This window comes from Herpailurus yagouaroundi, unplaced genomic scaffold (genome assembly GCF_014898765.1).
Source record: "Herpailurus yagouaroundi ecotype Mexico unplaced genomic scaffold, PumYag 141, whole genome shotgun sequence".
Lineage (NCBI taxonomy): Eukaryota > Metazoa > Chordata > Mammalia > Carnivora > Felidae > Herpailurus > Herpailurus yagouaroundi.
Window position 1 is genome coordinate 39,538,483 of NW_024412396.1, and position 12,397 is coordinate 39,550,879.

Here is a 12,397-nt window from a genome sequence, read left to right on the forward strand (position 1 = left end):
CATGATAGGCTGGTTGAATGAATGAATGAATAAATGAATGAATGAGTAAATACTGTGTAGTCTATTAGGATAGTGACTAATAAATACTATCTAGTTCACGTAGCAACTTTAAGTCTTAACTCTATTTCAATAGTAACATCAGTAACTGCTATAGTACCTCAAATTCCATTTGAGTCTTGAGTTCTCAAATTAGCCTGATTTGTTCATGCATTTAGTAAATATTATTTGGGTTCCTGCTATATCTAAGATATTGCATTGGATAGATTGATTAAAGTTTTGCTCTGAATTTTAAATATTAACACTAGATTCACGTGGGCACATTCTAAATGATTCTTCTATTTTTTTCAATGCTTTGCACAAAGTAAGCCCTTATTATTTAGTATTTTGTGTAAAAAGGCTGTATCTTGAACAAAATACATACTTAACAAATATATGTTGACTGCCTCCAACGTTCTGGGAACTGTGTTACGAAATTTTCTTTGTTACTTCTTATAGACTTTTAGTATCTTATACAGTCTGTTGGAGGTTTTGATCTGGGCTGCTACAGTGGTTTAAATCTTGCCCAAAGTTTTTCTTCGTGATATGAATTGGTAAATTTATTATACTTTGCACCGCTGGAGAAGAATACTCTGTGATTTCCAAAAGTCAATGAACTCCTGTGACAATGGAAATACTTTGTGTGATCATCTTTTCTCCACTTACAGGAACTAGAGAATAGACTCAGTTTACAAGATGGCACATTGGAGAAGATTTTAGCTTTAGCAAAATCCATCAAGAAAAATACATCTTCAGTGGGACAGAAGATTATTAAAGATGATATAAAATCACTTAAGTGTAAACAAAAGGATTTGGAAAACCGACTTGAATCTGCTAAGCAGGAGACAGAAAATTGTCTTCATAGCATTCTCCAATCAAAACGCTCAACAGAACAGAAAGAAAAGTTTAGTCTGCCAGGCAGAGAGGAGGAGGTCACTTGTGATGTGCGGGAGTCCACTCAGGACTCAGCTGTACTGGAAAAATTGGAGCAAGATTGGGAAATAAACAAGGTAAGGGCTTGTGATTGCCTCTCTAAGATATCGCGTCTGAGAAAGAAGAGGTGTTGGGCTCTGAAAAGAGGGTAGTGAATCAAGCCTTCTGATTTCATAATTAAACCCTCAATGTGCTGGCTATTTATGATGCCCACTTGTAAAAAGAGCCCTTAGAAAACTGTTCAGGATTTCAGTGGTGCAATATTACTGTTTAGTCTGTTAAAATGTCAGTCATCAACTTGGGTTGATTATTCTCTCTGATATGTAATCAGATACCGTTTCTTGGGTCAAGAGCACAAAGGCAAATTAGAAAAGGCAAAAGAAAAGAAAATGTGTTCTACCCATTTTCTGAGGGAAAAAAAAAATCCAAGAGCCCCCTTTTTTTTTTTTTTTTGGTTGATTTTATAATGAAATCAGAGACTGTTTGAAAGGATAGGTTCCTTTCTTTTTCTTCTCTTGTTAACCCTCTACTGCAAATGCATTTTTAAATGTTGTCAGATCGTTTGGTGTGAGAACATCAACATTCAGCCTCCTAATTTCCCCGGGGGAGAAGAAAGAAGAATGTTGTTTTGTTTTCTTTCTAAACCAAATGGGTACATTTTCCTGTGGCTCTTAAAGTTCTTTCTCATAGGTTAGAGATTGAAATGGAAAAGGCACAAAGAACCATCCAGTATACTGTATTTGAAAGCGTCTTCCTGTTAGGCAGCCTCTCACAATCCAGGGTCCAGTGGGACCATAGCAAAGATCAGACCATTCAGGCTTGAGTCCTCATCGGCTTTTTACGGAGTACGCGATCAACAGCGATGAAAAGAGCGTACGCTTCTGTTGTCTTCTTAAATTTTTTTTTTTAACGTTTATTTATTTTTGAGAGACCAAAGACAGAGAGTGAATGGGGGAGAGGGCAGAGAGAAAGGGAGACATAGAATCTGAAGCAGGCTCCAGGCTGTACGCGGTCAGCACAGAGCCCAACGCAGGGCTCGAACTCACGAGCCGTGAGGTCACGACCTGAGCCAAAGTCGGACTATTAACCAACAGAGCCACCCAGGCGCCCCTTCTGTTGTCTTCTTAAAACAGAAATGCATGGAAGATTATAGGAACCAGAGAGCAATCTCTAGAAATGTGTAAAACAAGGTTAAATGCCAATAGAGCATCTCTCTGGCCATGAGGAGGACTTCCTAAATCCCACTTGTCATGTCAGACACGGTTAAGAAAAATGTCTTAAAGAATGAAGGGCCCGTGCATGCGACTCTTGAGTTGTATGTATAAAAGAAACTCTTAACGGTATTTAAAGAGCAGTAGATAAGTAAAAAAATATATATAGCTGAGTGTTTTCTATCCTAATGCATGATGTTGCTAAAGGGAATTGCTTAATAACTTTTAAAATTAGCTTCTCAGGGGCGCCTGGGTGGCGCAGTCGGTTAAGCGTCCGACTTCAGCCAGGTCACGATCTCCCGGTCCGGGAGTTCGAGCCCCGCGTCGGGCTCTGGGCTGATGGCTCAGAGCCTGGAGCCTGTTTCCGATTCTGTGTCTCCCTCTCTCTCTGCCCCTCCCCCATTCATGCTCTGTCTCTCTCTGTCCCAAAAATAAATAAACGTTGAAAAAAATCTTAAAAATAAAATTAGCTTCTCAGACCCATTTTGGCTGTGAGCAGCCAAAATTCAGTAGAGTATTGAAAACTAAAGATCATAATCCAATAATCAGAACTTTTATAGTTTATTAAGCTTTTACTTAATCTTGAATGATGAGTTATTTATAATTTATGATGCTTCATTAAGATTTTTTTCCATTGAATCATGTAAGACAAATATATTATAAATTTTTATTTGTGATGTCTTGCATATGGTCAGAAGATTCATGTGTTTGTGAAGGAGGAAATAAGCTATTTTTTTAATGTTTATTTATTTTTGAAAGAGAGAGAGACAGAGAGGGAGAGAGAGAGAGTGTGTGCACATGAGCAAGTGAGGGAGGGGCAGAGAGAGAGGACAGAAGATCCAAAGAGGGCTCTGTGCTGACAGCAGAGAGCCCCATGCGGGACTCGAACTTGCAAACCAAGAGGTCATGACCTGAGCTGAAGTCAGACGCTTACCTGACTGAGTCACCCAGGCTCCCCAAGATAAGCTATTTTTACAGTTAAAACCATTATAGAGGTACTTAAGTTTTCAAATAATTTTCACAGGTCTAGGATAGAGGAAACTGGTTTTAATTCTCTAGTAATATTTTATCATGATTACTTTTTACTCTTTTGTAACATGAATCTTTTTTTTTTTTCCCCCTCTGAATGTGTGCTTCTTATTTTCTCCACTCTAAGTACTGGCTGTATTTACTTTTTTCTGTGTAACATTAGACTATGTAAGACCCAGAACAATTTTAACATTGAACAGCTAGTAAAAGTGATCAAAACATGTATAGACACATATAAGATGAGGGTAAATTACTTAAGCAGGAATCTCTATATACTGAGTGCATAGAGCACATAAAAGCACAATTTACTGAATTATAAATGTAATTAATCAGAAACTCTTGTGGTAGTGAAAACAAACACTTAATTCATTAAAAACGTCCATTGAGGCCTCTTTTGTACTAGTCATTCTGCTAGAATATGGGCATACAGTTGTCACAGCTTAAAATATAACACTAATTAAATATCTAATTAATGCTCACTTCACGTGCCTTTTTGGAATTTGGAAGGGCTTTTATCAGATTATTTAAAATCGTCTCCAGAAGAATTTTTAGGAAGTTTTTATTTTCTACTTTTTTCTTTAGTAAATTTCATGTGATCTTAGAGTTTTGTTGAAAGTATGATTGCACTTTTCAAAAATTGCCATTACCGCATGCATTGCTAAGAATTTCATTTTAGGTGAAATTTAGAGGATAACTTAGATCTGGACCTTTGGCTGACTTTTTCTTTAATATCTAAAAATATTAATTGGGGCGCCTGAGTGGCTCAGTCGCTTAAGCGTCTGACTTCGGCTCAGGTCATGATTTCAAAGGTTGTGAGTTCGAGCCCCCCATCGGGCTCTGTGCTGACAGCTCAGAGCCTGGAGCCTGCTTCAGATTCTGTGTCTCCCTCTCTCTCTGTGCCTCCCCCACTCACGCTCTGTCTCTCTCTCAAAAATAAACATCGAAAAAAAGTTAAAATATTAAGGCAAAGCTGGAGGCAAGAGAAATTATACAGACTGAAGGGTAGGGGTGCTTATGATCAAATATCTTACTGGAAGGGGCGCCTGGGTGGTGCAGTCGGTTAAGCGTCCGACTTCAGCCAGGTCACGATCTTGCGGTCCGTGAGTTCGAGCCCCGCGTCGGGCTCTGGGCTGATGGCTCAGAGCCTGGAGCCTGTTTCCGATTCTGTGTCTCCCTCTCTCTCTGCCCCTCCCCCGTTCATGCTCTGTCTCTCTCTGTCCCAAATATAAATAAACGTTGAAAAAAAATATTTTTTTTTTCAAATATCTTACTGGATATTTTTATAGAGATGAATTTCTAAGAGTTTTTGAATATGAAAAGGCAAAACTGCCTTCCATCCCCCCCCCACTCCGCCCCATGTAGGTGAAGTAAAGTAACAAATCAGGGTATGATAAAAAGTGAAGACTGACTAATCTTTTAAGATTTTAGATGTCCATAAAGGGAAATGATAAAGAGGAAAAACAGGAAAGTAATACATTCTGGGTTTGTTATTATTCTAAAAACTCATAAAGTAACATTGCATATTAACTGGTATTAAGTGTTCTTCCCTGCCCCTCTCCCTTCCACATGTCAACCTGCATGACATAATTGCTCCCTCAAAAAACTTTTTGTCTATAATTACTTCTTTAAATTCCTTGTCATTAGGTATAATTGTCAGTATGTCTGAGTTGGTTTTTTGTTCTTTTCAAAAATTTCTGAGCTTTTATAATTTCAGTGTTTAAGAAGCATCCAGAGAAATTCTGGAAAGTAGATGGTCACAGATACAGACAAAGGTATCCCGCTGTGGGTGAGCCCCCAGAAATACAGTGGAGTCCGTACTAGAGTGAGAAGGAAAACCACTCACTGGATAAACAGTTTTCAATCCTGGGGTAAATGATGTCTATTTGGGGTATTGTTTATCCTGATAACACAGTAAAAAAAAATTTTGAAATGGAACACATAGTTGGGCTATATGCCGGCTCTGTCTTCAAAGCGTATTACTTTGCCTCTTTTTGGCCCGTATGTAAATCTTGCTTCTTACTCTAGAGGTATTTTTTATAACCTAAGATTTGTTCCTTTACAGGACACCAAGTAACCTACATAGGGTACGTGGTGTTGACATCTCTGAGCAGCATGTGTTTGAGAGCATGTTCTGAAGTCCTGAAATCTTAGGCTGAGGGACCTTAGAAACTCTCCAGCCTAACTCGTGTGTTTTAGGTGAGGGAAGTGAGAGATGTTAATTGGCCAAATTCGTATTCTGGCAGCGCTGGGACTAGAACACAGCTGTCCTCTACCCAGCCTGATGCTTGGTGGCTTACCCCACCATTTTATTGACTGTGTTATGTGGGTTGTTAATTGAGGTCTAATATGCTAATGTGCTGTCTGACCTCAGTGGACCCCTTACTGTGTTCTTGTGCCTATTTTGAACTTTCTCTACTCTCGGTAAACCCACCAAATCCTGTTTCTGTCATTCCTAGCAGATAGCAGATCAACGACAGCTAGATTGGCAGACCTAGATCGGCGGATCCTCAATTTCTGTGTAATCTGCTGTATAATCCACAGATGGTTCATCTTAACAAGCAAAGACTAAACAAAACTCTTATTTTTTGTCTAATATTAATTCGTCTCTACGTCCACTCAGTCAAAATTTATTGAGCAGACAGTGAGGGTTCAGAGGTGAACAAAAATAGACATAGTCTCTCTTCTCATTGAGCTTCTAGTCTAGAGGAGGAGACACACATCCATCAAGTAACTAATGAGAGCCTAATTACAGGAACTAAATGGAGGAACCCATTTCCATGATCGTCTATAATAAAGGATTCTGACTCGAACTGTAGTCAGAGCTTGCGTAAGGAAACAACATTTGAACTGAGACCCGAAGGGTGGCTTGGAATTAACAGAGCTCAGGGCTGGATGTTGGGAGCATTTTTGAAAGAGGAAGTAGAATTTCCTCTTGTGACGGGAGAGAGAGCATGAGGAGTTAGAAAGGATGAACGAGAGGGTGGAGGAAAGAGTAGAGCGACACAGGTGAGGCCTGAGAGGTAGGCAAGGCTGGCTGAGTCACAAGTGCCTTACGGGTCATGTTAACATTGTGGACGTCATGCTAACAGAAGGAGGCAGCCCCTGAGACCGTGTTGATATGCCTTTCATTTTGTCTCTAGTGGTGATGATGGATGCTTATCTTTAGGAAGCTTTTATAAAGATTTTATTCTTCTTTATGACTGAGCGATACTCCTCCTGAGTGTACATAGGTACACTACGCTTTCTTTATCCATGTATCTGCTGAGGGACACTTAAGCAGCTCCCACATCTTGGCTGTTGTAAATTATGCTGTAGCGAGCCTAAGGCTACACATAGCTCTTCAAATTTGTGTTTTTGTTCTCTTCAGATAAATACCCAGAAGTGGGATCGCTGGAACATATGATACATTTACTTTAAATTTTTTGAAGAATCTTCATAATGTTTTCCATAGTGAGTGAACCAACTTACATTCCTCTCAGTAGCTTTTGAGGGTTCCCTTTTCTCCACGTTCTCACCAACACTTGTAATGTTTTGCCTTTTTAGTAATAGCCGGTCTGACAGGTGTGAGGTGGTATCTCATTGTGGTTTTGATTTGCATTTCCCTGGTGGTAAGTGACGTTGAGCATCTTTCATGTGCCTGTTGGCCTCCTGGCTGTCTTCTTTGGACAAAAATGTGCGTTCATGTCCTCTGCCCATTTTTTTTAATCAGATTGTTTTTTTTTTTTTAATAAATTGTATATTTTGGCTGTTAACCCATTAACGAGTGTACGACTTGCAAATATCTTCTTCCTTTTAGTAGGTTACCTTTTTGCTTTGTTGGTGGTTTCATTCGCTGTGCAAAAGCCTTTTATTTTTTAATTATTTTATTTTATTATTTTTTGTCATGTTTATTTATTATTGAGAGACAGAGAGAGACAGAGCATGAGCAGGGGAGGGACAGAGAGAGGAGGAGACACAGACTCTGAAGCAGGCTCCAGGCTCTGAGCTGCCAGCACAGCGTCTGACGTGGGACTCAAGCTCGCACAAACCTCGAGATCATGACCTGTTCGACTGACTGAGCCACTCAGGTGCCCCTGTGCAAAAGCCTTTTAGTTTGATGTAGTCCCATTTGTTTATTTTAGTGTTTTTGCCTTTGCCTCAGAAGACTAATCCAATAAAATATTGCTAAGACTGATGTCAAAGAGCTTACTGCTCATGTTTTCTTCTAGGAGAGTAGATTAGTCTTTTTTTTTTTTTTTAATGTATATTTAGTTTTGAGAGAGAGAGAGAGAGAGAGAGAGAGCAAGTAGGGGAGGAGCAGAGAGAGAGGGAGACAGAGGATCCGAAGCAGGATCTGAGCTGTCCGCACAGAATGAATGCAGGGCTCAAACTCCAGTCGGTTGGACACTCGACCGACTGAACCACTGGGGTGCCCAGAGAGTAGCTCTGTCTTATTAGCCGTCAGAGAAATCCATTAAAACAATAATGATATCAATTTCACATGCATTATATTGGCAGAAAGTAAAGTCTGTTAGCATCAAATATCAGAGAGGATTAGGGAAAATACGAATTCTTTTACCATGCTGGTGGGAATCAAAACTATAATTCAGTTTGGAGAACAAATCAATAGCTATCTATTACTTAAAAGGAGTAATTTTAGTCCTAGGAAAACATCCCAAAGAAAGTCACACAAATGTGCAAGAAGACTGACACAAAAGTGTGTGTCAGAGCAATATATCTGTAATAAGAAAAACTGGAAACAATATTATGTTCACAGTAGCCTGACAGATAAATAAGTCATGTTCATGCAGACAGTAGAACAGTATAAAAGGTAAAATGACTGTATTAGATTTTTCTGTCACCATGAATACATCCCCAAGCATACTGTTGAATGGAAAAGCCATAAAATGATAATACATAATTCCAGTTTTATAGGAATTAAAATACATAAGACAATACTGTATGAATGACATATATAATAAAAGTGTAAAAATGTGTGTGTGTGGATGCCTGGTTGGCTCCGTTCATAGAGCACGTGACTCTTGATCTCAGGGTCATGAGTTAGAGCCCCACGTTGGACAGAGAGATGACTTAAATAAATACATACTTTTGAAAATGTATGTGTATATTTCAAAATAGTGGTTACCTCTGGGAAGGAAGAGATGAAAGAAGGATGAGGACTGGGCTTTCAATTATATTTGATTGTATTTGTGGTATGGAAGATTACATTACTTATATCTGTATCACGATTAATGACTGTAGGTCATATTTTGTTCTTCTAACTATGTTTGAAATATCTTCTATTTAAAAGAAAGTTGTTCAAGTGAGCCTGCCAGATCAAAATAAAAAAACAGTAAAGGGTGATGAGCAGAGATGACTGATTCCAAAAGAATCTTCCCATGAGCCAATCAGGACCTTGAGTCTGTGTTCCAACCTCTCTGGGCATGAGCAAGAGAATGTTACCTTTTAAATTTCATTCACGTTAAATGAAACGTTCATTTGAGGGATTCCGTTGGATGTTCTGCCAAGGTCAAAACATGGCTTTTGGGGTTAGTAGACAAATGGTGTTTAGGGGTGATTTCAGGTTTTTCAGAATGCTCTCTCTGGCCACCAAAGATAGATTACAAATGGCTGATTGTTTCTAGTCCTCAAGTCACTGGTTTATGAGGTAAGACAGACCAAGAGCTCTGAATTCTTAGTAGATGGTTAATAAGACGTAAAGTTTTCCTAGGGTCTAATATCTCAGCCTTTACCTCAGACGCTCTTGTTCTGGGTGGACTTGTGGGAGTAACAGGCGGGAGGCAGGCGTCCACCTCCCGTGGTTGTGGCTCACGGCAAGGAGTACCCGTGGGCTGATGGAACCTGTGGTATGGCACCTTTCTCTTTCCCTCTCGTAGCCTTCCTGAATCTTTCCTCCTGAGATGCTGTCTTCCCTGTAGGTTTTTAACTATAGTTTGCATGAATAAATTGTTGGGAATGGAGGAAGTTTTCGGAATCATTGTAATCATTTGTTAGCCTCTTGAAAGAAGTAACTGGTGCTAAGTGCCAACTAATCAAAACCAGTCACCCTGGTCAGCTGAATTTTCTTACCAGTTAGTTTTGGTGAAGCTCCGGACACATAAAGCATCTGTTTTATTTAAATAATCTTTTAACTTTACAACCGTCTTACATTGATGGAAATGTTGCAGAGAGGGTACAGAAAGGTTTCGTAGATCTCTTACCCAGTTTCCCTTTCGCTTAACATTTTATATTGCTATCTAGGCGGTACTTTTACAATAACAATTTCTACCTTGTTGGGGGATGTGGACACATTCTCTTCACAGACTTACTAATGCAGACCTTACTGACGTGAAAGTATACGGCACAATCAAATGGAACTTCATTTATAAAGTAACCTGAAAATAAAAACTAATACCCTAGCAAAATAATGGAAATCTCTTAAAATGACGGTCATGGTACCTGGTACGCGTAAATACTCAACAAATATTTGTGAAAAGAACAAATAAATGAATGCAGATGCCATCTCTGTGAATCCTATGAGAAAATCCAGTTGGTACAGCTTTCAAATTACTACCTGTATAACCCGTTCTGCCTTACCCAGGTTGGAATTCTTACTATTCATTTGTTTAAGCCATAATCCGTTGTTAATATCATGCAATCTGGGTGTTCCTGCCATCTATCCACTTACCATGTTCAGCTACCCATAGGTAACACTGAATGCCTGTTACTTGTCCTGCCCTCTGGCATCACAGTGAATACTAAGTATAGATTTTAGAATTTTTGTTTTTTCCGTATCTGTTTTCTTTAAGACTAGATTTTGCCTTGTGATGTAATTATAGATCCTATCCTATCTTTTCAAAAAACTTTTTCCTTGGGATATCGATGTCGGCATTAAATATTGCATGAAGAAAATCATCTTTGATAGTGCCCCAAATGTACTTTTTGAAAGCCGTTAATCTGAGTAAATAGAAGGAACTAGAATGTTTTCACCAAGAAAAGGAAAAATTATTTATTTGGAAGGTAGGCCATTCGGCAATTAATCTTTTTATGTTTTCAGAATTCAGCTGTGGAAATGGTTTTGTCAAAACAACTTTCTCTCAATGTTCAAGAAAGCATGAAAAACACTGACGATGAGCATAAAGTCAATGAGCTGCAAAATCAACCTTTAGAATTAGATGTCGTGTTAAGAAATGAACAATTAAAGGAGATAGAGGTATGGAAACAAGAAAAACATTGACAACATGATTGCATCATTTATCCAGTGCAATACAATATATTTTAATTACCAGAAACTTGCTTGTACAGAATGAAAAGTCTTATTTAACCTTTGCCTGATGATCAATTTGGTAACTATATAATTATGTACTAATCAGTAAAGTTGTATAAATCTTTCCATTTAAAAAGTGGAAGAGTTTAATGAGCATTAGTCTTTTTCACGAAGTTCCTAAAAACTTATTCAGTAACACTATTTGGAGATTCTGACTTCTCACTTCTGTTCTTAGTTGTATGTATTCTTCAGATTCTGATAAATTTCTTTTATTTTTCCTAATTATCAACATTACGGGGTACTTCTTTGTTTTTTTTACAGCGGTGTTTACCTAGCTATGTTTATATATTTATGTACTTATAGGTATATAGTCTAAAAATCCAATACATGGCCATGTTTAAAAAAAAAAAAAAAATGACCCCTACAATTTTAGCTAAGTTTACATGACTGTAAACATGTATTTCAAACAGGAAAGAAGGGTGATGTATGTGAATTAAAAAAAAAAAAAGTATCATATATAAAGGATGTATATAAACAGAGTGTCTGCAAATGTAGAACAACCTGGAACAAAAAGAGAGAAATCTTCCTTTAGACACTACAGAACCTTTTAACACAATAGGAAGATCTAATTGCTATTAAATGCTAAGACAACTGTCAATTTCAGTCTAGATTTTAACATGATTCCAGTGGGAAAAAAAAGTCTTTCAATCTTTCAGCACCTTAGTTTCTCTGTATGCAAATGAAATTTTTAAAACATATTCTTGGGATATAATGTTACTGGAAGGAAGGAAATTAATGAATGAGTGAGGGACTGAATTTATATTTACTGATTTCCATGACTTGTTTTTAGGAATTATATGCCCAGTTGGACGCAAAGAAATCAGCCATTGAACCACTGGAACAAACTGAGTATCTCAATAAAGCAGATACAAGTGCCTTGGTTCTTCACAACGCAGGGTATTCAGTGAACTATTTGGACAATCTGCTTCAGGCACTTATTACTTTGAAGAAAAATAAAGAAAGCCAATATTGTTTCCTTAAGGATTTTCAGGATCGCCTTGCTGCCATTGAATCCTCAGTGAAAGCCTTGTTGACAGAAAAGGAAAGTCTAAAAGTGTAAGTATAAGAATTTAGGACTCGGGGCACCTGGGTGGCTCAGTCAGTTAAGGGTCCGACTTCGGCTCAGTTCGTGATTTCACAGTTGGTGGGTTCAGGTCCCGCATGGGGCTCAGTGCTGACAGCTCAGAGCCTGGAGCCTGCTTGGGATTCTGTGTCTCCCTCTGACTCTGCTCTTCCCCCGCTCATTCTCTCTCTCTCTCTCTCTCTCTCTCTCTCTCTCTCTCTCTCTCTCTCACTCACTCAAAAATAAACATTAAAAAAAAAAAAGAAACAATTTAGGTCTTGCATTCTTTTTATTCAAGCACAGATAGGCTGCACTACCTTGGACAAGCCCAGGGTTTTAAGAGTTTATACTATGAGACGATATTATGATTTTGACAGTACAATATGGAAATTAATTACATACGGAAGCCATTGAAGAAAACTGTTGTTTCATGCAGTAAATTTTATATTATTTATATTAATTTTATAATTAAATTATGTTTTACAAATTAATTTCTTAAACAATTAATTGACACTATAAGTATCTTCCAAATGGATTTAAATTTTATGGAATTCACTCTTGTCAAGACTTTATTCTGAACTATGGGGGTGGAGAGAAATATTCTAGGTATACACTTGTTCAGTATCAGCATGATTGGTTGAAATAGTTCGGAACCTACTGAATACATATCCATTCTAATGATTTCTTTTCACATATATATACTCTTTTTGGCTCGGAAGATAATAGCAAATGGTTTGTAGATACAGTCTTACTGTGTAAATACCTTGTCATTATTAAAAAGGTTGAGGCGGGCACCTGGCTGAGTCAGTCAGTGGAGCA

At 38.1% G+C, this 12,397-nt stretch overlaps 1 protein-coding gene across 9 annotated transcripts in view; it reads left to right on the forward strand.

The window, feature by feature from the left end:
* Window positions 1-12,397, forward strand: part of SYNE2 (spectrin repeat containing nuclear envelope protein 2) — a 342,419-nt gene that overhangs the window by 172,580 nt on the left and 157,442 nt on the right. For all 9 annotated transcript variants that reach the window (XM_040477361.1, XM_040477354.1, XM_040477357.1 and 6 more), the window contains exons 45-47: window positions 705-1,046; window positions 10,246-10,401; window positions 11,306-11,571. In XM_040477361.1, coding sequence (XP_040333295.1) covers window positions 705-1,046; window positions 10,246-10,401; window positions 11,306-11,571 — 764 coding nt within the window. The remainder of the gene's footprint in view (window positions 1-704; window positions 1,047-10,245; window positions 10,402-11,305; window positions 11,572-12,397) is intronic.